Source organism: Phocoena phocoena, chromosome 6 (assembly GCF_963924675.1).
Source record: "Phocoena phocoena chromosome 6, mPhoPho1.1, whole genome shotgun sequence".
In the NCBI taxonomy this organism is placed as follows: Eukaryota; Metazoa; Chordata; class Mammalia; order Artiodactyla; family Phocoenidae; genus Phocoena; species Phocoena phocoena.
Window position 1 is genome coordinate 65518631 of NC_089224.1, and position 26826 is coordinate 65545456.

At 41.9% G+C, this 26826-nt stretch overlaps 1 protein-coding gene across 8 annotated transcripts in view; it reads left to right on the forward strand.

The window, feature by feature from the left end:
- Nucleotides 1-18303, forward strand: part of TJP2 (tight junction protein 2) — a 134610-nt gene extending 116307 nt beyond the window's left edge. For 3 of the 8 annotated variants that reach the window (XM_065878433.1, XM_065878432.1, XM_065878431.1), the window contains 9 exons: nucleotides 652-839; nucleotides 1474-1569; nucleotides 2301-2380; nucleotides 3116-3326; nucleotides 10108-10208; nucleotides 11430-11642; nucleotides 14114-14443; nucleotides 16245-16330; nucleotides 17367-18303. In XM_065878433.1, coding sequence (XP_065734505.1) covers nucleotides 652-839; nucleotides 1474-1569; nucleotides 2301-2380; nucleotides 3116-3326; nucleotides 10108-10208; nucleotides 11430-11642; nucleotides 14114-14443; nucleotides 16245-16330; nucleotides 17367-17532 — 1471 coding nt within the window. In that variant the 3' untranslated portion in view covers nucleotides 17533-18303. Of the gene's footprint in view, nucleotides 1-651; nucleotides 840-1473; nucleotides 1570-2300; nucleotides 2381-3115; nucleotides 3327-10107; nucleotides 10209-11429; nucleotides 11643-12811; nucleotides 12923-14113; nucleotides 14444-16244; nucleotides 16331-17366 lie in introns of all 8 variants that reach the window. The other 5 variants (XM_065878429.1, XM_065878428.1, XM_065878436.1 and 2 more) reach the window with 3 other exon arrangements.
- The last annotated feature ends 8523 nt before the right edge of the window (nucleotides 18304-26826 follow it).

Here is a 26826-nt window from a genome sequence, read left to right on the forward strand (position 1 = left end):
GTGAAGCAAGTCACACAAATTTTTTGGTTTACCAGTGCATACAGAAGTTATGTTAATATTTTACTGCAGTCTATTAAGTGTGCAATAGCATTATGTGTAAAAAGAAAATGTACATACCGTAATTAAAAATTCTTTATTGCCAAAAAATGCTGACCATCATCTGAACCTTCAGTTAGCCATAGTGTTTTTGCTGGTGGAGGGTTTGAAATTTTGAGAGAATTCCCAAACTATGACACAGAGGCACAAAGCGAGCAAATGCTGTTGGGAAAATGGTACTGATAGACTTGCTCGATGCAGGGTTGCCACAAATGTTTAATTTGTAAAAAAAAAAAAAAAAAACAATATCTGCAAAGCACAATAAAGCGAAGTACAGTAAGACAGGGTGTGTCTTATATCAGCCTAAACAGAACAAGCCATGTCATCATGTTTATTACTGAGCTATTTCTGCTGGATTTTATGTGCACCTAGCCTTTCTCTGCCTCCGTCCAGAAGAGGAAGGCCCTGTGTTTCTCACCCCATGCAACTTGCTCATTGTCAAGCTGCACCTCTAATCTAAGTCCATGAGTGACATTGACTGAATTTGATTAGTGACCCACACATTTGCACATTTCCTGGCTTTAGACCTTTACTTCCCCTGGTTTCTTCTCTCAGAGCAGAACAGATGGCCAGCGTTCAGACTGCCCAGAGAGACAGCAGTGGGGACAGGGCAGACTTCTGGAGGATGCGCGGCCAGAGGTCGGGCGTGAAGAAGAACCTACGGAAGAGTCGGGAAGACCTGACAGCCGTTGTGTCAGTCAGCACCAAGTTCCCGGCTTACGAGAGGGTTTTGCTTCGAGAAGGTGTGGAAGCCAAGTGGGCCAGGAAATAATCCGACTGGGCCCAGAGCCTGTTTTTCTTTGTTTTTTAACTTTAATGATCACATTCCAACTTACCTGTATCACTTAGGCCAAGCCAGCTTACAGAATGGAATCATGTTCAGACATGAAATAAGACTTACAAAAAAGTGAGCTGTGCCAACTCGTAGTTCTACAATCTGTTATTTTTTTTTTTAATACTACCATTCAGAAGTTTTTATATATTCTGTAGAGCAAAACTTATCTTTAGTAATAGTGGGAGGAGTGAACTATAATAAAAGAGGGAGCTCTTTTATTTTTCAGAAAAGAGCTAGTCTGAATTGGAGGTGGGAGAACGCACAATTTCTTTCATTTAGTTGTGTTATCAATATATAAAATACTTTCGCTTCTTAACAGCTAAGGACATGTAGGTGTCTTCGTGGCTTTTTTTTTTTAATTGAAGTATAGTTGCTGTACAATATTATATGTTACAGGTGTACCGTATAGTGATTCATAATTTTTAAAGGTTATACTTCATTTGTAGTTACTATAAGATATTGGCTATATTCCCCATGTTGTACAATATATCCGTCTAGCTTATTTTATACCTAATTTCATGGCTTTTCTTATCTCATTTCAGCTGGTTTCAAGAGACCTGTGGTCTTATTTGGCCCCATAGCAGATATAGCCCTGGAGAAGTTGGCAAATGAGTTGCCTGACCTGTTCCAAACTGCTAGTAAGTCTGTCAGTGATATTTTTTCCTCCACCAATTTTTATTTTGAAAGATATCTAACATACAGAAAGAATAATTAGCACCCACATGCCCTTCATCTGGGGTCACTGTCAACAGGTAACGTTTTGCCATCTGCACTCCTTCCCCCATAGGCACACACAGGCACACACACAAATTTTTATAATTTCCGCTGCACTGTTTGAAAGTTTAAGTTGCAGGCATTATCACAGTTCCTACCTCTGTGAATCTCCTAATTCTCCTCCTGTACAACCACAATACCATTATCACAGCCAAGAATTTTAACATTGATACAATAATTTTACTTAGTATATAGTCCTTTATTCAAATTTTCTTCATTTATCCCAATTATGTCTTTCATAGCTTGTTGCTACTGTTTTTTTTAAATTCAGAACACAACCAAGGAGCATGCAGTACATTTGATTTTTATGTCTTTCTGGTCTCCTCCTTTTTCTAAATTAGTTTGTAATGTGATATTTTGAACAGTCCAAGCCATTTGTCTCCTAGGATGTTCCCTGTTGGCCTGGCCTGTTTCCCCTGGTTAGATTTTGGTTAAACAGGTAGTGTGGGTCCTTCCCATTGCCTCTCATTAGGAGACACCGAATGTTAGCTGTCCCATCCTTGCTGATGCTAGGTTGGTGTACTTGGTTGTTACTGGTTTCTAAAATTTTACTCCGTCCCTCCCCCGCCCCCCTTTTTTTTTTTTGCTTTTGCAGAAACGGAACCAAGAGACGCGGGATCTGAGAAATCCTCCGGGGTGGTGCGGTTAAATACCGTGAGGCAAATTATTGAACAGGTGAGGAAATTCACCAGAAGGCCATGCTGTCAGAAAGAATTGGGTCATGGATTGCTGCAGTCTTTTCAAGAATAGAATCTATATATTTTTTTTTTTAATTATTTATTTTAATTTATATATTTTTGGCTGTGTTGGGTCTTCGTTGCTCTGCGTGGACTTTCTCTAGTTGTTGGCGAGCGGGGGTTACTCTTCGTTGTGGTGTGTGGAGTTCTCATTGCGGTGGCTTCTCTTGTTGTGGAGCATGGGCTCTAGGCGCGCGGGCTCTAGAGCGTAGGCTCAGTAGTTGTGGCGCACGGGCTTAGTTGCTCCGCGGCATGCGGGATCCTCCCAGACCGGGACTGGAACCCATGTCCCCTGCATTGGCAGGCGGACTCCCAACCACTGCACCACCAGGTAAGTCCCTATATTTTTAATAATTATTAACCGTTAATGATAAAAGCTGACTATAAACATAAGCTGTTTCAGTGTGGAAACCAGCTGATGTTCTGTGGCACTGATATGTTGGTTCTCTCTGAGTTCTAAGCATTATACCAAATAACCTGTTAATTCGTTTTCTCAGAAGTTCTCATAGATTGGTAATATTAAAGTGGAGGGAAACATTTTCTGCTTTTTGATTTAAACTGGTACATTTTATCTGATGCAGCCTTTACTTATCAATACAAACTCGTTGATGCTACGTGGCTTTACATATTCACTCACATACCCATTTATGTAACTTTTTCCCATTTCTAACAGGAAAAGCATGCGCTCCTGGATGTGACTCCTAAAGCCGTGGACCTGTTGAATTATACTCAGTGGTTCCCGATTGTGATTTTTTTCAACCCAGACTCTAGACAAGGTGTCAAAACCATGAGACAGAGGTTGAATCCGTCATCCAACAAAAGTTCTCGGAAGTTATTCGACCAAGCCAACAAGCTTAAAAAAACTTGTGCACATCTTTTCACAGGTAAGTGAAATGCAGAATGTAGTCTCTTTGCTCAAAAGTGAGAAATAGAGAGTTGTAGAATGGAAGGAATAGGAAAATAATCAGAATGGAGAATAGTAACCTGAAATTCTATTCATGACTCCTTGAAAAGTCGCTAATCCTATAAAGTGAGTATAGTAGACTCATGGCGTTTGTACATTTAGCTTTGTAATTTTGACTGTTTGAAAATGATCATAAAGATCCATAATACACAGTACCTGGTCATTTTGATGAGGCTCAAATTTTGGGGTGAGACTACGAAGCTAGTGATTAGGCCTGGTGTAGCACCAAGTACCCATATCTGTTAAGGATTGTGTCATTGTTCTCTGCTTACCATCCATGCATGTGCTGACTTACAAGGTGATCAGAGCGTGGTTTTGTTATTTTAAAATGTCCTTGAAATAGAAACGTGAACACTCTGGATATTAGATGATATTAAGGATTTATTACTCCTATTTTTAAGGTGAAAATGATATTGTGATTATGGGTTTTTTTAAGAGTTCTTATTTTTTAGGCATATATGCTAAATAAAATATTTATGGGTGACCTAATATCATGTCTGGGATTTGCTTAAATAATCTTAAGTGGGACTATAGGCCAGACTGGCCAAGAGTTGATAGTTGTTGGGTGATGTGTACATGGGAGTTTGTTAAACTGTTCTCTCCACTTTTGTGTATGTCTACAATTTTCCATAATAGAATTGTTAAAAATATTATTTATTTGGTTGCACTGGGTCTTAGTTGCGGCTCATGGGCTCCTTAGTTGCAGCTTCAAGCCTCCTTAGTTGCGGCACATGGGCTCTTTGGTTGCAGCAGGTGGACTCCTTAGTTGTGGCCCATGGGCTCCTTAGTTGTGGCATGCATGTGGGATCTAGTTCCCTGAAGAGGGATCAAAACCAGGCCCCCTGCATTGGGAGTACGGAGTCTTATCCACTGTGCCACCAGGGAAGTCTCATAGAATATTTTTTAAAGTTCCTGAAATGAAGACCTACTGCCTACTGCTACTGTTATTCATGAAAATAAAATGATTTAAGAATGTGACCTGTTTTAGTAACTGAATACATGCACTATCTATGAAAATGACTAGTTCTGTGAATGTGGTATAATTAAGGGTCTAACAGGGTGGCATGAAGTTTTTGGTCATGCAGTTTTGTGGGAGCAACATGAGGAGACTGTGTGGTTGTAATTAATATCCTTAGGATAATGATAGCTCTTTTGAGTTCAGTGCCAGTCATCACCAACCTGTGTCATTTTTAGCTTATCTGACACTGGGAAGGGAAGGGAAGGGGGTGAATGACTGATGAATGTCCACATTAGACCCTATTTTACTCTTACTGGCTTTTCTTGTTAAAGAGTGAGATGCACTACTTACCACTATGGTGAAGTGCTCAAACTAAGGGGTAGGTAATCTAGCCAAATGCAAAGAAGGGAATGGGGTGTCATAAACTGGGTTTTTGTGAATGTAGCATCTTAAGAGCTTGTGCTTTTGGTATGTTCATATCTAATCTTTCCTCTGTTGTTTTTACTACTACTACTACTATAATTATTATTATCATCATTACTGTTTTTATTATAGCAATGGCTAACAGTGGTACAGACTTATTAGGCCATAGGAAAGGCCAGGTGATTTCCACAAGGTCACACATTAGTGTATGGCTAAGCCCAGACTAACACTGTAGTGTCTCTGACTGTGGGTCCAATATCGTATATACTTTACAGCACAGACGTGTTATCCTAATGCTGAAAGGGGTCATATAGTGCTGTTTCTCCATTTAATAGATAATTTGCCCATTGAACTGAGGTCCATATGATTGCAACTAAGCTAATCAGGAAGTTGAAGGTTTGGGGATAACTAAAGTTGGAGGCTGTGACTCTGTGAGTGTCCAATTTCATCTAGAACTTTGAGGTGATCCACTGTCAGCATAGGTTGCCAACCTTCAGTATGGAATTATTTGGTCATCAGGATGGATGGAGCAGGGTGCCAGGTAACTTATCAAAAGGCCCCAGTTGTCTGTGAGATGGCCTTTCGCAGCAGTCTTCCAGACTTCTAAGTTTAACTCTTGAGAGCTGTGTGAATGGCCCCACTGAGTGCTTTCTATGCCTCGTGTCTCACTCAGCCTGGCCAGGCTGTGATTTGATCGTGTGCACCATGGCCAAAATCCAAGGTTTTTTTATTATTTTAAATTTATGTCATTTTAATGAATTAATAATTGGGAAAGATAGAGCTACTATGATGAACAGTAATTCAAAATCAAGGCTTATGTTGCAGGTGGTCTCACCGGGCTCAATATCCTTCTTTTTTCCTTGTTGCACAGTAACAAGAAAATCTTGTTTCCCGCAGGTGATTATTTAATTATGACGGTATGAAAATGGCTCTTCTTGAAGTTACTGTGTAGTAAACGTGATTGAGTAGAAGAACTGAAGATTTGTAAACTGTTAGTGTGTTGGTAAATTGTTAGTATTTCAGATATAGGACAAATCAGGGCTTAGTATGATAATAATAGTGAGTGGTTACAGGAAAAGCTAACATTGCTAGTGCTTGTTGATTTACATTCTTTGTACTGTTATACTTATTGTTATGTCTTGGTCATTTTTGAAAGGTATAATTTATTTTATAAATTATTTGGTCTTTTGTTTTTTTACATATGTCCATTACTATTTTTACAATATAATAAATGCCTTTTACCTAAAACCTAAAAAAATTAAAATGGCTCTTCTTGCAAACTCAAGATACTTCTTAATTAAGTGGAGATGACCAGGGAAACTTCATTCTGAGATTTGCCCCAAAGCAAATTAACTTGTCAATGTAAATTACAATAGTAGGCTGCCCAACCCTCCCCCCTCATTTAAAAAAATTTATTTTAGAATACATTTGCATGCATATGTTGCAAAAATTATTTTTTAAAACCTGAAGTTTAAGTTACATGCTTTCTTGGAATTCCTGCAGCACTCAGTTCATGGTTTAAATACCACGGAAATGGAATTATGGACTTAGAGACCCACACAGGGCCACCCTTTATATGAAACTGTGGGATTTTTAAAGTACCAAAGGATAGCACTTTTATCAGTTTTCTAAGATTTCATTAATGTGAAATTTGTATAATTCAGTCCTGAGATTTTGGAAATGCTAAACAAATGCTATTAGTGATACTATTTTACGCTTTTTAAAAATCTTTATAGGGCTTCCCTGGTGGCACAGTGGCTGAGAGTCTGCCTGCCGATGCAGGGGACGCGGGTTCGTGCCCCAGTCCGGAAAGATCCCACATGCCGCGGAGTGGCTGGGCCCGTGAGCCATGGCCACTGAGCCTGCGCGTCTGGAGCCTGTGCTCCGCAACGGGAGAGGCCACAAGAGTGAGAGGCCTACGTACTGCAAAAAAAAAAAAAAAGTCTTTATAAACGTTACATATTATAAAAGAAATTTTCTATGCCATAATATAGTGTTTGAGAAAGCCTGGGGAGAGAAGTGAATCATGTACTAGTCTAAAGTACCCAAACCACAGGAGGCAGTTCTTGGTTTCCCAAGGACACGTAGGGACTCTGAGGGCCACAGGAAGCAGATGGAAGTTGCCACACTCCCTGGCCGGGCACTTCAGTTGATGCTTGTCCATTTAGAGAGGGTCCCTGCCACATGAATAGCTTTACTGAAATTTAATTTATGTATGCTATAATTCACCCACTTAAACTGTACAATTTAGTAATTTTTAGTATATTCAGAGATGTATAGCCCTCAGCACCATCAATTTTAGAACTTTTCCATCACCCAGAAGAGAAACTTCATACCCATTACAGTCACTCCCAGTTTCTCCCCAGCCCTCCAGCCTCACGTGTCACCTTTTGCTGTTGTTCTCGGTGCTCCCCAACCTCCTTGGGTAGAGAAGAAGAAGCACCGAGTGCACTTGTGCGGGGGCTGGGAAGGGATGCTGACTTGCAGCTGAGATGGAGGCTGAGTGAAACTCCTTTCAATATTTCACTTTCTGGCATTCTATCCAAGGGAACATGGGTCTAGTCCAGAGGTTGGGAACAACAGGAATTAACCAGTATTGCTTGTAGTCAAAGAATCTGAAAAAGTTAAGGAGCAGAAGCCAATAGTAAACCAAAGGAACTTGATTTCAAGTGAAGGGAAGCATCATAGCTGTGCACCCACCTGTTAAAGAGAGGTCAAGTGCATGAGTTGGATGTTACCAACTTAGTTGGAAATTACATTTTTATGGGGCTTAGGAAATTAGTTACTGTAAAGCTCTTTTTTTTTTTTTCATATACTTGACTCAATGTGGGTTCAATAAGAGGTTTCTGACTTTTTTCATTTTATCAGGGGGCATGAACATATTTTCTGCATTTCGCAAATGCCCCTTTTTTTTTTTCTTTTTGTGGTACACGGGCCTCTCACCGTTGCGGCCTCTCCCGTTGCAGAGCACAGGCTCCGGACGCGCAGGCTCAGCGGCCATGGCTTACGGGCCCAGCCGCTCCGCGGCATGTGGGATCTTCCCAGACCAGGGCACGAACCCATGTCCCCTGCATCAGCAGGCAGACTCTCAACCACTGCGCCACCAGGGAAGCCCCACAAATGCCCCTTTTAACTTTAGGTTTTCCTCATGATAAATACAAACTGTACTCATCTCAGGTAGCTCCAACATAAAGCTTTAAAAGGCAGCTGAATGTTCTCACTTAGTGCAAATCACTCATTTTGTCTATATGCCCGATCTCACTTCTGTTACCAAGAGGACAATAATATTTTTAAAATACCATGATAAGGATACAGAAGTCCAAGGAATCAAGGTTAATTTTCCTTGAGTTGTCCAAGGTATCGGTTTATTCTAATGCTGTAAATAATTAATAACCAAGGAAACCGTAAGCTCATTCAGGATTTTCCAAGGTCGGTGTTAGGACTCTTAAATGAAAGAATGCTATACGTTACTAGGAAGAAAACCTGAAGCGTAATTGCTTACGAAATTTGCTTACTGGTTCTTTGTGGCTCTTTACAAAGAATTATGCAGACTTCAGGATAGGTGGGACAGGCTGCCGAACAACTTTTATCAACAAGTTCCAATTTTCTTTTGGGTGCCACAAAATGCAATACCCCTTAATAACAGGCCATGGTGACATGGTTTTTAAAAATCCTAGTTTACCTTCAGTTTGTTCATTTTAGGCCCTTTTTTTTTTTTTTTTTTTGCGGTACGCGGGCCTCTCGCTGCTGTGGCCTCTCCCGTTGCGGAGCACAGGCTCCGGACGCGCAGGCTCAGCGGCCACGGCTCACGGGCCCAGCCGCTCCGCGGCATGTGGGATCTTCCCGGACCGGGGCACGAACCCGTGTCCCCTGCATCGGCAGGTGGACTCTCAACCACTGCGCCACCTGGGAAGCCCTAGGCCCAATTTTGATTATCTGGTTTATCCCCATTAGGTCCATGAATACGTATTGCTGAAGAACAATCACATGTGTTTTACTTGGTTGGTATTTTATACCCGTGCTCTAAATTCATGTTTGTCATGCCATGGCCAAGACCATAGACTCTAAAAGCAAACTTCTGAGTTTGCATCCAGGCTTTTCCACTGGCTTGGTGCGAGGCCTTGGGCTAGTTACTTTCACTACTGTGCTTCAGTTTCTCACCTGTAAAACAGGGATAATAGCAATACCCACCTTGTGAGATTTGTTTAAGCATGAAATGAGCTGATCCATGTAAGGTATTGGGAGAACTACTTGGTCAATCATAGTGCCATTACATAAGATATACTTTGTTCTGAATAGAAAATGTATGTTCTGTAAATACACACCTGTACAGTTTGGTTAATCTATGTCTATATTCTAAAATGTTTAATCCTATCAAAATGGTATTCATTTAAATGTTATCTTTAGTTTTTTATTGGAGATAACATGTACCTTGGTATATGTTTTTCTCACTTATAATGTTCCTGTCTATGTATTGATCTTTAAAACACAGCATATTTATATTTGGTTCAGATGTGTTATCTTTGCCCCTGAAAACACACTGTTTAAAAACATATTTGGGAGTTTCCTGGTAGTCTAGTGGTTAGTATTTGGTGCTTTCACTGCCGTGGCCTGGCTTCAGTCCCTGGTTGGGGAACTGAGATCCCACAAGCCGTATGGCGAGGTCAAAATGAAAACAACAAATTTTTTTAAGGTAGCTTTTCTGAAAAATAGACATTCTTTAAAGAAATTAATCCATTTTTAGCTTTATAACATCCACCTATAATGTAAACTCCAACAGCCAGATGGTAATAGGTTTTTTTTTTAATATAAATTTGTTTATTTATTTTTATTTTTGGCTATGTTGTGTCTTCGTTGCTGTGCACAGGCTTTCTCTAGTTGTGGTGCGCGGGCTTCTCATTGCGGTGGCTTCTCTTGTTGTGGAGCATGGGCTCTAGGTGCGCGGTCTCAGCAGCTGTGGCATGTGGGCTCAGTAGTTGTGGCTCGCAGGCTCTAGAGCGCAGGCTCAGTAGTTGTGGCGCAAGGGCTTAGCTGCTCCGCGGCCTGTGGTATCTTCCTGGGCCAGGGCTCAAACCCGTGTCCCCCTGCATTGGCAGGACGATTCTTAACCACTGCGCCACCAGGGAAGCCCCAAGATGGTAATGGTTTTAATTACATTCGACTAAAGGGATTTAGTGTTCAAATATTTGTAAACACTTTCTCTTTCATCTGCCAAAGTTTTAACTTAAATATGAAAGTTAGGATAAATTATGTCCAATGGGATTTCTAATAAAAATTTCTCTGGAAATTGAGGCACACCTTTTGGTTTGCATTTCTGTAGCTACAATCAACCTAAATTCAGCCAACGATAGCTGGTTTGGCAGCCTGAAGGACACGATTCAGCATCAGCAAGGAGAAGCAGTTTGGGTCTCCGAAGGAAAGGTATGTGGCACAGATACTCTGCTATGAGGTGAGAGTCCGCGTTCTGAGTTTTTTCTCCAGAGGGTAGTGAATGTAGTAAAACCATGCCCATTTCAAGTGATCCCAACATGTGCATCAGTAGTTCGAAAATTTATAAATTCTCTGAAAAAGTAATAAAATGAAGGGACTTTTACAAGAAAAGCAGAATGGGATATATGCAGCCCTACATTCACTTCCCTTTTGCTTTTAACGTAGTAACTAGTGTTTTGTTCCAAGCACACTAATCAGAGCTTACAAGACCTTGTGTTGAGCTCCACAGCTTATTATGAAGGACTTGGGAAACGCAGAGTGGAGAGGTGAGGTTGAGCTATGTGGAGAACACGGTTAAAAATCAATAGAAAGAAGAAAAGCTAATGGAGTTTGAATCATTGGCTTAGAAAGAAGTCTGGCAGAGAATGTGTCCTAGAGATTTGAGTAGGTGATGGGAGAGCATTGGGTACTTGTATAGGCGCCTAACCTTGGCTCGCGTCTCATCTGTGGAGGCAGTTTACACGCAGCCCTACTTCAGGGAGGAAGCAAAGAAACTATAGAATTCCCTGTGGTTCTAGGAGCCTTTGGTGCTGGTATTCTGTGGTCCAGCTGAACTGAGGTAGTTTGTGAGACATTAGAGGTACGATTTTTGTTGCGGAAGTGCCTCCATTACCGATTACATGGTTGAGCCTAGTCTTGCCCTTTAGGAACCGCGTGTTTAGTCAGAGTATCTAGTAGCATCTACTGAGTGCTTATACCCACTATGGCTTTGTGCTAGCCTCTGTGGTGAGAACACGTTGAACAGGACATAGCTTCTGCCCTCAAGGATTTGAGAATCTCATGGATGAGCGGCGGGGTATGCAGCTCAAGGCAGCGTGCACTATTGGTAGGAGACAAATACAACAGAGACAGCTGGAGGAGAGCCAAATTCTGGAAGAAAGTGCAACAGTCTGAGGAAGCCTGGCTCGGTAGTGGTATATAGGACGGATGGTGGCAAGGAGAGATAGGGCGGAGGGTTTCTAGTCTGAGTTTCTGCACAAAAATTAACATAGTAATTTAAAGCCAAGTGATTCCAGGAGGATAAAGGTGACTTCCCTTTCTAGAACAAGTCAAGGTTTCAGGCACTTGGCTGTGCCCTTGGGAATTTTCTTGAGTCCTCACTCCCAGGAGCCATGTCAGATCCCACTGACCCTCCAAAACAAATTCCTCTAGATGGAAGGGATGGATGATGACCCCGAAGACCGCATGTCCTACTTAACCGCCATGGGCGCGGACTATCTGAGTTGCGACAGCCGTCTCATCAGTGACTTTGAAGACACCGACGGCGAAGGAGGCGCCTACACTGACAATGAGCTGGATGAGCCAGCTGAGGAGCCGCTGGTGTCTTCCATCACCCGCTCCTCGGAGCCGGTGCAGCACGAGGAGGTGAGGCGAGGAGGCCACGGGCTGCCCGGCCCTGGGCAGGAAAAGGAGGTTCTGGCGTTTCACTTGAATTCCTCCGGCCAGCTGTTTATTCAGGGTGCTGTGGCAGGTATTCCTAAGGGTTGGAGTGGACGATGTCTAGGGAGCCTCTCATTCCAAGCCAGTGCCTGTATGATTGTGGATGTGGTCCATGGGGGAGTGGGACAGGAACTAAGCGCTGGGAGAGGTTGAGTGATCAGCATTCATCACACAGATGCTGTCGGGCATGACGTCATGATATCGGGCCAGCTGTCCAAATTACAAGTGGGACATTATTTTTAAATACAGTATTGTTATATTTACTTGTAACCTTTGATTAGGTCTCTCTCTGTACTCTTAGGTATCCGTGCTTTTTCTTCTCCACCCTACCTTTAACCTTTCTAATCTTGCAAAAACTCCTGTTTCCCCATCAGTTTCCTTCTCTCTTGTATTTCAATTTTTTAATTGAGTTCGCTGATTAATTATATGTCTGATCTCATGTACTATGCATCCACTGACCAGCGAATAGACAGCTTCTGTGATCCTAGGAATCACATTGCCAGCACTAAGGATCAGAGCGATTATTAGTTACACCTCAAGAGAACATTGGGATAATTATCTTTGTAGACAAGACGCTCCATATATTTGGATAATTATTACTGTGGACTTCTCTTTAGCAGTTTAGCTCATTTCAATGAATGGTTTTTATCTTTACGAAGTATAAGTACCAAAAATACAAGTTGAAAGGAGGAGCAACTCACCATGACAAATTAGTATATACTGCTGGACAAGTGGTAAAGAATAAATTAATTCATGAATGTCTGCAGATACAGCTGAGCTAATGCTTTAAAATGTTAACAGCTGTTAGTGACAAAAGAGATTTTAGACTTTAGGAAGACCTTTTGTTTTCGTACTTTAAAGGGAGAGATGCAGCTAGTTTTGGAAAAATGTATCTTAAGCACTTGCTAATGGGAGAATATGCCTGGTACCTGCCTTTTCAGTAAAGAAGCACTGGGTCAGTAGCTCAACTTATGCAAGTTATGAACCTTAACGTCTGAATTCCCACAAGTTTGAAGAACTCCAGCAAAGCAGACCAGTGCTCTCTTCTTTCTGCTGGGATGTTCTTGTTATGAATGAACCTTTATGTCTTGTAGAGCATAAGGAAACCTAGCCCAGAGCCAGGAGCTCAGATGAGGAGGGCTGCTAGCAGAGATCAACTTAGGGACAATAGCCCGCCCCCGGCGTTCAAGCCAGAGCCGCCCCAGGTACGTGGCTGGGAAGCCCAGGATGGGAAGGAGAAGGAAGCATATGCCCCTGGAGCTCCTCGCATAGCCAGGGAGGAGCACACACAGTAATATGGTATTGGATTATGTTTTTGACTTACCAGGTTCTCTATTAGAGCCTATCTTTTGGCCTTTTGGGTGAAACCAAAAATTAGGAAAAGGTGAAATAGTAGAGTGGGAAGGCAGTTTTAGAAGAACATATAATTTTAGGACTATTAGTGTTTGATTCCTTTTGTTTTGGTTTATTTGTTTATTTATGTAGAAAGAATAAAAGTTTGATAAATACTGCATGCCCAGAATCACCTGTCTTAGAATCTGTTTTTCTTCTTCTGTCCAATTAAATTTTTCTGCCCACGATCTGATTTAGATGCACCTGAAAAATCCTTCCTGGTGACTTGCTAAAGAGAACAATCACCACCATTGTTGACAATGCGTCTCATTATGAGGACCATTTAATTTATTTTTTAAATAAACCATTGTCCAGAACAGAATCAGTGCGAGGACACATGGGCGTATGTCATACGATGGTTTACCCCTCTCTGAATCAAAGCTATGACTCTAGGCTTTTCCTTATAACCCAATAAAATTTCTCTCTCTAACTCAATACTTTAGATAAGAAGAAAGTAATAATTGATTGGGCTTTCAGAAGTAATTGGTGACCTCCTAAAATAGAACAGTGAAAATTGACAAGCAGGCCTAGGATGGAAGTATGAAGAAAAAGTGGCTATCAGCGTGATAGGCTCCCTCCCCACCCCAGTCTCCTGCACCTCTGGCTGGACCTCCGGGCCGGGGCACGCACCCTCCACGTGGTGTGAACTCGGGAGCCACTATTGCATCCTGAAGCCTGACTTGTTCTGAGGTCTTCTCCAAAATTCTGATCTCCTCTAGTACAAAGTGAGGTCTGATCCACCTCTAGCACTTGCGGGCCTCCTAGCACGTCCCCAGCACCCCCTTGCTTTCCTGAGCACTTAATTCTCTTCTGTAGGGAGTGAGGTAGGGCTCCGGATGCCAGATCAGTGGCCGTGTGCCTTGCCGTATTTGATTCCTTGTCGGAATGGAATTTGTTGACCACCTTTGGAAACTGATCAGGAAATGGAGTGTATTAAATCACTAATAGAGATTTGAAAATAAACCGAAAGCTCACAGTTAAAACTATGTCATTGCTCTCTGCAGGCCAAAACCCAAAACAAAGAAGAATCCTTTGACTTCTCTAGATCCTATGAATACAAGTCAAACCCCTCAGCTGTTGCCGGTAATGAAATTCCCGGGACATCTACCAAAGGATGTCCACCTCCTATTGCAGCAAAACCCGCCTTTGGACGGCCTATACTGAAGCCGTCCACTCCCGTCCCTCCCCCAGAGAGTGAGGAGGTGGGAGAAAGCAGTGAGGAGCAGGACAGCGCCCCCAAGTCTGTCCTGGGCAAAGTAAAAATATTTGAGAAGATGGATCACAAGGCGAGATTACAGAGAATGCAAGAGCTCCAAGAAGCACAGAATGCAAGGGTAATTTCTTTTTCAACCACTAGGTCATCTTAGTGTGTCATCAGTAAGAATTTTAAAGAAGTTTCATTGCAGTATAATGATTTGCAGTCCTTTTGCCCCTGCCACAAACATGAAAGGATGTTCACACGCGTGATACAAAGGCACATCCTGTATGTGTGTCATTTCCAGGTGGCCAGCTATCAGCGCATCCCTTTTTCTTCCAGTCAAGAAAACCTAACATTGTAGGCGAATAGGATTCTGCCCTTCATACTTCAGAACTTTTTATCAGGTTCTAGAATGGGGAAGTGTGACAAGAGAGAATTAATGGCCTCTTTGAAATTGTTTTTTGTTAAAACAGTTGGTAACTGAGTTTTAATTTGCTCCCAGATTTGCCATAGAAACTCTGCACACCTTGGGTGCTAAAATTGAAAGGCCCGTAGATTGTCCTTTTTGATACTGTTTGAATTTTTGTGCCATGTGCACAAAAGCCTTTCAGAAGCCAGAGAAGAATTTAAGCATATTCTGCCCAGTGGTTATGGGAGTTTTTTTCATTTAAGTTTGTCACAACAATGGCAGTGCTTCTGAGCCTTTTTCTGATTTTCTTTTTTGTTTTTTTGGTGGCGGAGGCAGGAGAAGGAAGCATTTATTACTCACCGTAAGTAAGGAGAACACTGGGGATCTTTTCCCAAAGTAGCGTCTCCCAAACTGCAAAACTGGGGAGGTTTTAAACGAAGGGTACGTGCATATTCATCAGGGGGCTTGAGTAGAGAATTCAGCATAGAATTGGGGCAGAGCTTGACAGAGTCCAAGCTTTAGCCGATTGAAGTCAGGAGGGTCAACGTCATCGTTCCATCCTCCACCTGGCTGGGGGCCTTAGTTCCTGATGTCAGGACTTACTGAAGCTCATTTTTTTTTAAAACATCTTTATTGGAGTATAATTGCTTTACAATGGTGTGTTAGTATCTGCTGTATGACAAAGTGAATCAGGTATACATATACATACATCCCCGTATCTCCTCCCTCTTGCATCTCCCTCCCACCCTCCCTATCCCACCCCTCGAGGTGGTCACAAAGCACCGAGCAAAGCTCAGGTTCTTTGTGTCTCATCTCAGAAAGAATTCAGTGAGAGATAAAGTGATAGATAAGAAGTGGATTTATTTAGAGGTACACATTCCATAGACAGGACACTGTTCGTCTCAACAGGCAAGAGTGGCCCTGGGAGAAACACACTCCACAAAGTGTGGGCCATCTCAGAAGGCAAGAGACCTCTTTTTTCTTTTCTTTCTTTTTTTTTTTGGTGGTAAAGTATACATAAAACTTACCATTTTAACCGTTTGTAAGTGTTCAGGGGCTTTCAGTGTACTCACATTGCTGTGAACTACCTCCACCATTCATCTCCAGAATTTTGTCATCCTCCCCAGCCGAAGCTCTGTATATGTCAATATTAATGACCCCCACCACCTCCTTCCCCAGTCCCTTAACCAGCCTTCTACTGTCTGTCTCCATGAATTTGACAGCTTAGGAGCTTCATATAAGTGGAATCATACAGTATCTGTCTTTTTGTGACTGGCCTATTTCCCATAGCATAGTGTCCTGAAGGTTTAACCATATTGTAGCATGCGGCAGAATTTCATTAGTTTTAAACATTTTTCCTATTTGACATATACCACTAGGCATCACGTACAACCCTAGAAGCTAGAGATTTGCTTCTCTTTTTCCTCTTCTCCTTGAAATGGGATTGGAAAATGGAACCAGCAGGGAATGAGCGAGCTGACTGTCTAGTCATTCGTCCCTTCCCTCTTTTTTTTCTTAATCACCACAGATTGAAATTGCTCAGAAGCATCCTGATATCTATGCAGTTCCAATCAAAACACCCAAGCCGGAGCCCGGCCCACCCCAGTACACAAGGTAAGAGCTGCTCGGAAGGTATAGGTCTAAAAAAGGGGCTTGTCTAGGACTCGGATGCCTAAGAATGAATTTCTTTCACCTACATTTCAAAGTAACAAGAAGGTTGTTTTTTTTTCCTGGTCAACTGTTGGCTTATTCAGTCAAATTAATTGTAAAGATCATAGAGTCAAAATTTTATGGTAGTGTTGATTGTGTGCTAGAACTGACACAGTGTAATCATTGACATTCCAAGTCAGTCCCATTAGACCCATTGGAGCCCAGGTGTGTTAAATTATGTTCGGATAGCACATGAGCAAACTTCCCGGGGCTTAGATGCCAGTTGTTTCATTGCTAATATTTTCGAGCTCTTAGCCAAGCTCCTTAATTCCTTTGCATCACCTAGCAAAGTCAGGCCACTTGTTCTGAGCTGTGGTCTGAAGGGAAGGTGACATCAATCGACCGGTGTTGGTAAGATGCTTTATGTTGAAAGTGCTACGTAAGCACTAGTAATTATCACAGTGTCTTCCTGTTGAGGTTTTAAGCTGGATCATTTCCTGCTTCTGAGAATAGGAAACAAAAGAAAAAAAATCACATTTTCTTGCAGCCATTCTGACTGGAAACTGGAGTCTAGTTTTAACGCGCAACAGAAAACTAGAGACAGATTTCTTCTTTGCCAGTTGAACTGTGGCACAGCCTACCAAGTGGCCCCTGGAAACAGAGGGGATTTGGTATAACTGACTGAAACTGGCAAAGAACTTGCTCTGCTTGTGAGCTTTTAGCCAGTGAGCTTAAGAAGGCGCCCACATCCGGCTGGAGAGTTCTTAGGTCAGGGAGCACGTGACCAGCTTCCCCACTCGCTGCTCAAGTGGGCATTGGCCTTGTTATTCCCGTCCTCACTCCTACCACTCTGGGAACCTGGAGCCAGGCCAGGAGTGCCCTGGCTTGTCAGCAGAGTGTAACTCAGGTGAGCCAGCCATCCTGGGCAGTTGACCACTGCATGCATCACGGGCGGGGAGGCCCGAGATTTCGGCTTCATGTAACCCTTTCACTTTGTTAGTTCCAGGCCCCCCGAGCCACAGAAAGGTCCTGCCAGACTTTATCAGGATCCCAGAGGAAGTTATGGCAGTGACGCCGAGGAGGAAGAATACCGACAGCAGCTGTCGGAACACTCAAAACGCAATTATTACGGCCAGCCTTCCCGATACCGGGACACGGAATTATAGATGCCCAAGGATTGACTCTTGTGTGCCCCGCTGCCGCCCCCTCAGAGCAGCATTCCCACCAGCCGTGGGAGGATGGTTCTTTGCAGTTTTCATGTACTATGGAGATGTAGGGGCACTTCCTGGGGAGCCCAGGGGACTGAGCCTGGGGAGCTTATGGCTTTTGGCTCAGAATTAAGAGAAGCACTACCATCTGATACTGTTACCTGCTTCAGTGGACCAAAATCTGTATTAATTCTGTTTGCGTATTTTTAACATACATATTAAGAAATGATAACTATTTTTCCTCATTAATAGCTGCCTTCCAGGACCGTTTCAATGAGAGACAGAATGTGAAAAAAATAAATAAAAATACTATGTGACTCAAACTGAATTCAAAGAAGTAGTTTATTACAACTGTGTAAGTGCCTTTGATGAGAAGTGTCTTAAATTTTCTTCTTTTGAAGCTTTATGCAAAGCCATAATGGACTAAAACATTTTGATTAAATTTTTATACCAGTTTAAGAGCTATGGTTTTCTCTGCACCGTGTCATCTTTTCAAGACATTTGTCTTTGTGATATTTTCCGTAAATTCTGACTGTATATATAATAGCTATACTTGGTAGTGCTAAATAGCTTGAAGTCCAAGAAGTTGGTATAGAAGTATTTTTGTCTGTCTGTTTAAAACCATGTGTTCCACGAAAGCAGATACTTGAGAAAAACACATTCCCAAAATTGTGTGTATTGACTGCAGTCAGTTTTATAATTTAATAAAAAGGAGGACATTGTAATCAAGGTGCTTTGTGGTGGATTTCTACACTACTTCCTACTTTGGAGGGCAGCTTTTATTTCAATTACTGATCATAAAAGTGAGGACATGCTCATCGCTGAACATCGGAAAATAGAGACATATGAAAAAGAAAATAAAAATTACTTATAGCCCCATCCCTCAGATAATTTTGGTGCATTTCCTCCAATTATATATTTGTGGATGTCCACGTGTGTAATAGCTGGGTGTACACTGTGCAGTTCTCTTTCCTCCTTTTTCGTTTGAACGTTTCAGGTAGGTAAAACTCACGCAACACCATTGCTAATAACTGCAGAATAATAATACATGCCGTGACCACTGCTGCATAAGTAGATCTCCTAGTGTTGGCCGTTTCGATTATTTCCTATTTTTTGCTTCTTTTTACAGGAGATGCACCATTTTATATATAATCCATTTTTGTATATCAATGATCAGCATTCCAGTCCTCTTCTTTAGGTAGGTGCTCAGAAATGGAATTACTGAGTAAAAGCAGAGGAACATTTTTAAGACTCTTGATATTTACTGCCGAATTGCTTCCTAGAAAAGTTGCATCCGTTTATACTCCCGCATTCACTCTTAAAGGCTAAAATATGTTTAGCATTTTAAAAAAACAGACAAGGAATTGAGGTTTGTGTGAATCAAAAGTACCCTGAATTTAGGAAAGGAGAAGAGTCTTGGTTCCATTAAGGGCTTTTTGTAATAAGAATTCACACAAAGATGATAAGCGTGTGTTTAGCAGAGTTGGTAATTCAGCTTATTCATAACTGAGTTACATTACAACTTTATCCTTGGTTGTATTGTCAGTTTGGTGCTGTAATTTATATACCATTCAGTGCAGTACCTTGAATTGAGCAGACTTCAAGGCACTGACTCAGATCTGCATATTTCATAAATAAAAGCCACCTTTTGTGGGTGGAAAAAAAAAAGCAGGTTAAATATATGATGGTTTAGTTTGCTTGTGTTCTTCAAATACAGGAATGAGCCTTTTTGCAAACTCAAGGAAGGGAGGAGAGGAGGCTTTTGATCAGGAGCTGGGCTGTCATCTGGCTCCAGCACTTTTTTGTGATGCGTTAGGTGGTGCAGGCAGGAAGGAAGGACCTCTGTTCCCTAGAATGTCCCAGTGGTGCCCAGTGGACCACCAGTGTCTGCCCCACACCTTTTTAGTTCATTTTCAGCTTTGTCCTAGGGAGGATTTAAGGCTGCCTACAATATATGTGGAGTATAAGGAAGAAAAAATGGTGCCAGGCAAATGAGGAAAGGGAAGAATGTCAGAATAGGAAGGACAAGCAGGAGGAGGGGGCACAGTGTTCACTCTGCATGCAGGAAGGGGGGGAGTTGTCCCAGAATTCTCTCGCCTCCCCCATTCTTTTTATTCTGTGGGGTCTCATTTTGCCTCATGCAATCATGACCACACTTGCAAGGAGGATTTTGGAGGTCCATTTCTTACTGTGTTTTTCTTTGTAGGGCCGTAGCGTGATTCTGAGGGCCATTCGGTAAATGTTCTGGAGAAAGCACCTAAAACTGCGGTGTAGAAGCATCACTCTGACTTCTGATCTAATCCAGAGAGCAATTCTAGAGCATTCAGGGCCATTCCCTCTCAAATAGCAGCATGACATGCATGAAGCCCCAAGGAAAATGCGTTATCCATCTTTCTGCAAAATCCATTGTACTCAGAGTGGGTGGTGGGTGTTTAAAACACAGGGTAGATGGTGCGGCAGAGTGCAAACCTCACACGAATTTGTAGGATAAAACGGGGGACTTACGTAAAGTTTTGTACCCTCAGCAGGTCTCTTTGGGGCACCTTCTACCCTCCAACCTGAGACTTCCCGAGTCTGCATGGTAGTCCTGCTTCATGAGCAGCGTGTTCAGCCTCTGCTGGTTAGAGAAGTGAAGCATAACCTTCTATCCATCCCTCAGTTTACTGCTTCTGTCAACCGTGCTTTTGTCTGGTGTAGGAAACAGCAGTAGTTGCGGGGTGGAGGCTGGGGGAGATGGTAATTTGGGAAGCAGACCCCAAGATCAGGTTTTGAGTTCAAGTAGTTGGTTTGGGAAATACAAGGAAACTCTACAATGGGAGACCAGAACTCAATACCCCCAAGAAATGCTAGTCAATGGTATGAAACACGTGCCTCAGAGTTTTCCCACCCAAGTTGGGGGCAGGGGCTGTGCTGTTTGTTCACCAGCTGGCTTCAGACTTTGACTGAGAGCAGCTTAGTGCAAGTATGCTTGCTTTTTTTTTTTTTTTTAACATCTTTACTGGAGTATAATTGCTTTACAATGGTGTGTTTCTGCTTTATAACAAAGTGAATCAGTTATACATACACATATATTCCCATATCTCTTCCCTGTTGCATCTCCCTCCCTCCCACCCTCCCTATCCCACCCCTCTAGGTGGTCACAAAGCACCGAGCTGATCTCCCTGTGCTATGCGGCTGCTTCCCGCTAGCTATTGGTTTTACATTTGGTAGTGTATATATGTCCATGCCACTCTCTCACTTCGTCCCAGTTTACCCTTCCCCCTCCCCATGTCCTCAAGTCCATTCTCTAGTAGGTCTGCGTCTTTATTCCCGTCTTGCCTCTAGGTTCTTTGTAACCTTTTTTTTTTTTTCAGATTCCATATATATGTGTTAGCACACGGTATTTGTTTTTCTCTTTCTGACTTACTTCACTCTGTATGACAGACTCTAGGTCCATCCACCTCGCTACAAATAACTCTATTTCGTTTCTTTTTATAGCCGAGTAGTATTCCATTGTATATATGTGCCACATCTTCTTTATCCATTCGTCTGTCGATGGACACTTAGGTTGCTTCCATGCCCTGGCTACTGTAAATATTGATGAGGGAGAGGGTGTCCTGACCCTGCTCCTTCTCCTTACCCCTCCCCCCATCTTCAGGCAAAGAAATGCGGAGAAATGCAGAGGCAGGCGGTTGACAGGCTGGAGCATGCAGCGGTACAAATCCTGAGGAGCCCTGACTGCTTGTAAGGTGATGATGACTGGGCTGTGAATCTACTGAGCCCTCCAAGGCGAGGGATTTTTTCTGTCTAGTGTCTTAGAATGGGCTTGGAGAACATGAGTAGAACAAGGGAACTATCCGCTAGGGAGAGTGGAGCGGGAAAGCCTGTGTACCTGTATTAGGGTTCTCCAGAGAAACACAACCAGCAGGATGTGTGTGTTCAAATAGAGATTTATTTTAAGGAATTGGCTTATACCACTAGGGAGGCTTGGTAAATCCTAGATCTGCAGGCTAGAGGCCCAGGGAAGACTTGTAGTCTGAGTGCAAAGGCGATGGCCTACTGGCAGAATTCTTCTTGCTCGGGGAAGGAAGATCGGTCGTTCTATATTCAGGACTTTAACTGACTGGATGAGGCCTGCCCACATTAAGAAGGACAGTCTGCTTTACTCAAAATCCACTGATTTGAATGTTAATCTCATTCACCCAAACACACTCACAGAAACATCCGGAATAACCTTTGACCAAATAATCTGGCCACCATAGCTCAGCCAAGTAGACACAAAATTAATCATCTCGGTCGGTATCCTTATAGGCCATCCCTGCAGCTGTACTTCTTGTCCAGTGTTAAAGCATGAGTGAATGAATGAACAAATGAATGAATGACTGAATGGATCAAAAGAAGGAAAATTACCTATATTTACACATCTTTATAGATTTTATATGATATTTATATAATCACAAATGCATATATTATATGTGTACTTGTATTTTGTTTTAAATAAAGAAGAGTTAATTTAATTTTAATGAGTAGAAAAGCTCTAAAAATTAAGAGAAAACGGAATTCCCTGGCAGTCCAGTAGTTAGGACTCAGCACTTTCACTGCCATGGCCTGGGTGCAATCCCTGGCTGGGGAACTAAGATCCTGCAAGTTGTGTGGCACGGCCAAAAAAAAAAAAAAAAAAAAATTATGAGAAACAAAATGAATAAAAAGGATTCAAATAATAGAGTCTGCTTGCCAATGCAGGGGACACAGGTTCTAGCCCTGGTCTGGGAAGATCCCACATGCCACAGAGCAACTAAGCCCGTGCGCCACAGCTACTGAGCCTGCACTCCAGAGCCCACGAGCCACAACTACTGAGCCCGCGAGCCACAGCTACTGAGCCCACATGCCACAACTACTGAGCCTGCGCACCTAGAGCCCGTGCTCAACAAGAGAAGCCACTGCAATGAGAAGCCCGTGCACCACAACTAGAGTAGCCCCCGCCCGCCGCAACTAGAGAAAACCCGTGTGCAGCAACGAAGACCCAACTCAGCCAAAAATAAGTAAATAAATAAATTTATTTTAAAAATTAAATAAATAATAAGTAGTGAAATGAGATTTAAAATAAAAGGCTCAATGGCAATTAAAATATACGTGAGTAAATAGGGAGATAAATACAACCCATTGCCATCCTACCTTGTATTTTACTATTTTACTTTAATTTTTTTTTATTATTTTTTTTGGCCATGTCACGTGACATGTGGGATCTTGGCTCCCCAACCAGGGGTGGAACCCGCGCCCCCTGCAGTGGAAGTGTGGAGTCTTAACCACTGGACTACCAGGGAAGGCCCCCTGCCTTTTATTTAAATCATGCCTATATGTACATAGGTATAAAATTGGCACAGTCTACATTCCCCAAACTATTGGTTGCAACGACAATATAGTATTTTGGTATTTATCTTGTGCAGTAAAAAGTGAGATGTGATTTCATTGCTTCTACATTGTCCTCAGATGCTATTCCACCTCAGAGAGGGCCAGAGTCCAGGTTCCTCTGTCCTTCTGAGCTTAAGTCTCTCCAGGAAGGATGGTTGGGGAAAAGATATTGACTGATATAAATCATCCTGGGAGAGATGTGTTGAGTTAATGAGAGTAGATCTGTCTCTGAGGACGATAGAAGAGAGGAGTAGAAAAAATGAGGGGGGGCTGGAGCTGGACTAGAAACTTCCCAAACCCCCTTTCTCCTCCTTCCCAAATCCCCCACTGAATGCTCTCTTTGCTTTCCACAACCCTCTCCTCCCCCTCTCCGCTCCCCCCATTCTAAAATAACTCCATTACAGACTACTGTAAGTATAGATGGAGCAAAGGATCTGTGAGAAACAAATGGTGAATACACATAAACCTCATTAGAAGCCCAGGAAGAGGGAATTATAGCAAGATACTTTGGAAGGGTTTGAAAGAGCGGAGGGATGGATTCTGAATCTTTCCAAATGAGTGCACCTTTGAGCCAAAATGTAAATGACTCAAACTTCAGGCATTTTAAAATATCAAAATGACGTTTTATACCAATAAATAAACTGGCATTTTATTACTCAAAAATACTATGATGGCCAGGATATAAAGTCAATAATCCAGTCCCTTCCCCAAATCAAATGTTAGTTCCCCCCAGAGCTGGTTCCCTCATTATCCCTATCCTGATGAGGCAGCCCATAGAGGTTATGAACTCAGATTCTGGAATCAAAATGGTTTTATGTTTAAACCCCAGTTTTGTCAGGTATTAGCTTAGAACCTTGGGCAAGTTACTCAACTATCTTAAGGCTCAGTTTTTGCATTTATAGAATAGGGATAGAAAATTATAACACTGTGTCGTGGGTTTTATGTGGCACTTAAATGATCTGCATAAAATGTTTGCAGTAGTAGCTGGCACAAAATAAATGCTCAATAAAAGTAGCTAGTGGTCTAATTCCCAGTGGTTTTCCCATATCAATTTAGAAATCTGAGTGGTGTCTGATTTTCTTACTCTTCATCCAAATGATGACCTACTTCATTCTACGTAAGAACTATTTTTAATTTGTCTCTCTGTCCCTTTTCCCACAGCCACTACCCTAGTTCAGCTAGTTGTAAATTCTCTAATCCTCCACTAGCCAACAGGCATGATCATCTTTCTAACATAGATCTGAGAATGTCTCCCTGCTACTTAAAAAAACAGTGATGACTTCTCCTTGCCTAGAACGAAGTTTACTTCTTTCATTTTTTTATTGAGATATAGTTGGCATACAACACTGCACGAGTTTATGGTGTATAACTTGTTGATTCGATACACTTACATATTGCAATATAATTACCATCTGGGTGTTAGCTAACACCTCTATCATATAATTATCATTTCTTTTTTGAGGTGAGAACAATTAAGATCTAGTCTCTTAGCAACAAAGTTTAATCGTTAATCATGGCATTCGGGTTTTCCTACTATTTGTCCCTGTCGAGTCTGTTCTTCACCCTTCTCTGTATCTATGTTCTTTGCCTTGTGACTTTACCATTCCTTCCTCTAAAGACTCAGAATGTATGTCCCCACCCCTTGGCTTTGGATTGACCATATGACTTGCTGTCCTGCGCCTCTGCCATCCTCCAGGGAACTCCTCAGACGACCGACCTGCTGTGGCCCAGGCAGGGTGGGAGGGATATGGAATAGAAACATGCTAACTGACCCCAGCTTAGATCAGCAGATATATGAGAAATATTACACAAGCTTTGTGTTTAGCCACTGAGTTTGGGTTAGTTTGCTTTGTAACAATAGACCCGCAAATCCTTTTTCAGGAAACTTTCTCCTGCAAAGTCATGTATGTTCCAACTTCATAGAAGGACTTGTCCTCACTGCATTTCTTGAATTCTCTGCTGTTTGTTCTGCTGGGAATACCTTTCCCTTTTCTTCACTGATTTTCAAAATCCTAGGCATTTTTCCAGGATTTTTCCAATCAGCTAATATATCCCATTCTCTGGCAGGCCTTCTCTGATGCCCCCAATCCAATTTAACACTGACTCCTTCAATAAGTTTCCATAGCCCTTCATCTATATTCTCTGATATTCTAGTTATCAATGTACAGAACTGCTCACCACTCACTTCTAAACTCCCTTAAAAGGAGTGTGTGTGTGTGTGTGTGTGTATGTTATTCATCTATGTATACTTTTCAGTGTCTTGCATATATTACAGAAATGTTTGTTGGAAACTGGAATGAATGAATGAAGGGAGAAATAAATGCAGTGTCTGTGTTTTGTCACAAAAGCATGTCAGTGACATAAGATTTTCTAACATTGTGGCCCAGTTTAAACTTCAACACTGATAGCTCTGATATAAACTGGAGAACTTTAGTAAAACAAGTTGAGGAAAATTATTAAGAACTTAAGAATTATAATTAAGTTCTTAAATTATTAAGAACTTAGTTTGGCTAGCAAAAGACAGGCTAATATCGATGTGTAGTTTTCAAAAGGATAAAATTATGATTCTCATGCAAATATAAAATGAATCCTTGTCGAAGATTTTTTTCAGCCCATTACTTAATGAGGGAACCATTAAGATATTAAGACTGGTTTAAAGAACATCTGAGGAACTAGTTATAGATAAACAATTAATTAAGCAATATTAGAATAAGAATTCAGAGTTAAATAAAAACTGGTTAATATCCTACAGGATAGGAAATGATAACCTTTGTCTTTGTCTTTCCCACCAGGCAGAAATTATTTGCATCTCTACCAGACAAAAATCTACACATTAGCGTGTAATTTGACCCTGTCTGGGAACTTTCAATAGTTTTAGCCATCATCAGTCACTATGTGAATTATTATGCTTCATAGTCACACAAAAATATTTTGTAGATCCTTAGAAAGATTAGCTCTCTAAATTTGGATTATAGCAGGAATTTCGGTAAGCTAAGTCAATGAAAAATATTTATTGAGCGTCTCTGTGTGCAGATAAACACAGGCACTGTGTACTGAATATGAACTATGCTCTGCCTTTCAGAGGTTTACATTGCAAATTACTTTATTTGCCTGAGAAATGCCTAAATGGATAATCTGATCTGTTCTCTGCAACAGCCCTGCATAGTAAGAGTGGCAGGTGTGGCTATGCCAGTTTTATAAGTAATCTATAACTTAGTTGTGTAACTTGTTCAGAATCCTTCAGCTGATAAGAAACATGTATAGTTTGGGTTCAAAACAAAGTTTTCTGCTTGTGAATCCAGTCTTCCTGTCTGTCTTTCTAGAGTCCGCTTCTATAGGATGTCTCAAAATAGTTTGTTGATCATGCATTGTTTTCTATTTACAATTGAAATAAAAAAAGCACTTTGAAGCCAATTCTGCAAATTGCCAGAAGCTATGGAACTAATCTAGTTCATAAACGTGTTTTGTTTGGCCTGCACAGGGTGATGAAATTTTTTTTTTTAATTTAAAAATCAGCAGATTTTACGGGTACAAGTCCAGATTGGGGGCTTTCCTTTTAAAAATGGTAGGTGTGGCAGTTCTGGGCGCACATCTTTGCATGGCAACCATAGGCTGGGGGCTGGGTGTTTGCTGCCCCATATAGAACCCACCCAGGCTCATTTACTAATATGACCTTCATGACAAGTGAGAGGGCATTGAGTCTGCAACCCTCCCTTACCTCTTCCCGGCATCCCTTCCCCACCATCCCTTCCTCAGCATCCATGCAACTGCAAGGGATGCCAGCGTTCTGAACGTGCAGAAGGAACTCTGCTGCTCCCTGGCATGGTTCGTAACTTACTCTACAAGACGGGCCAGAAATTT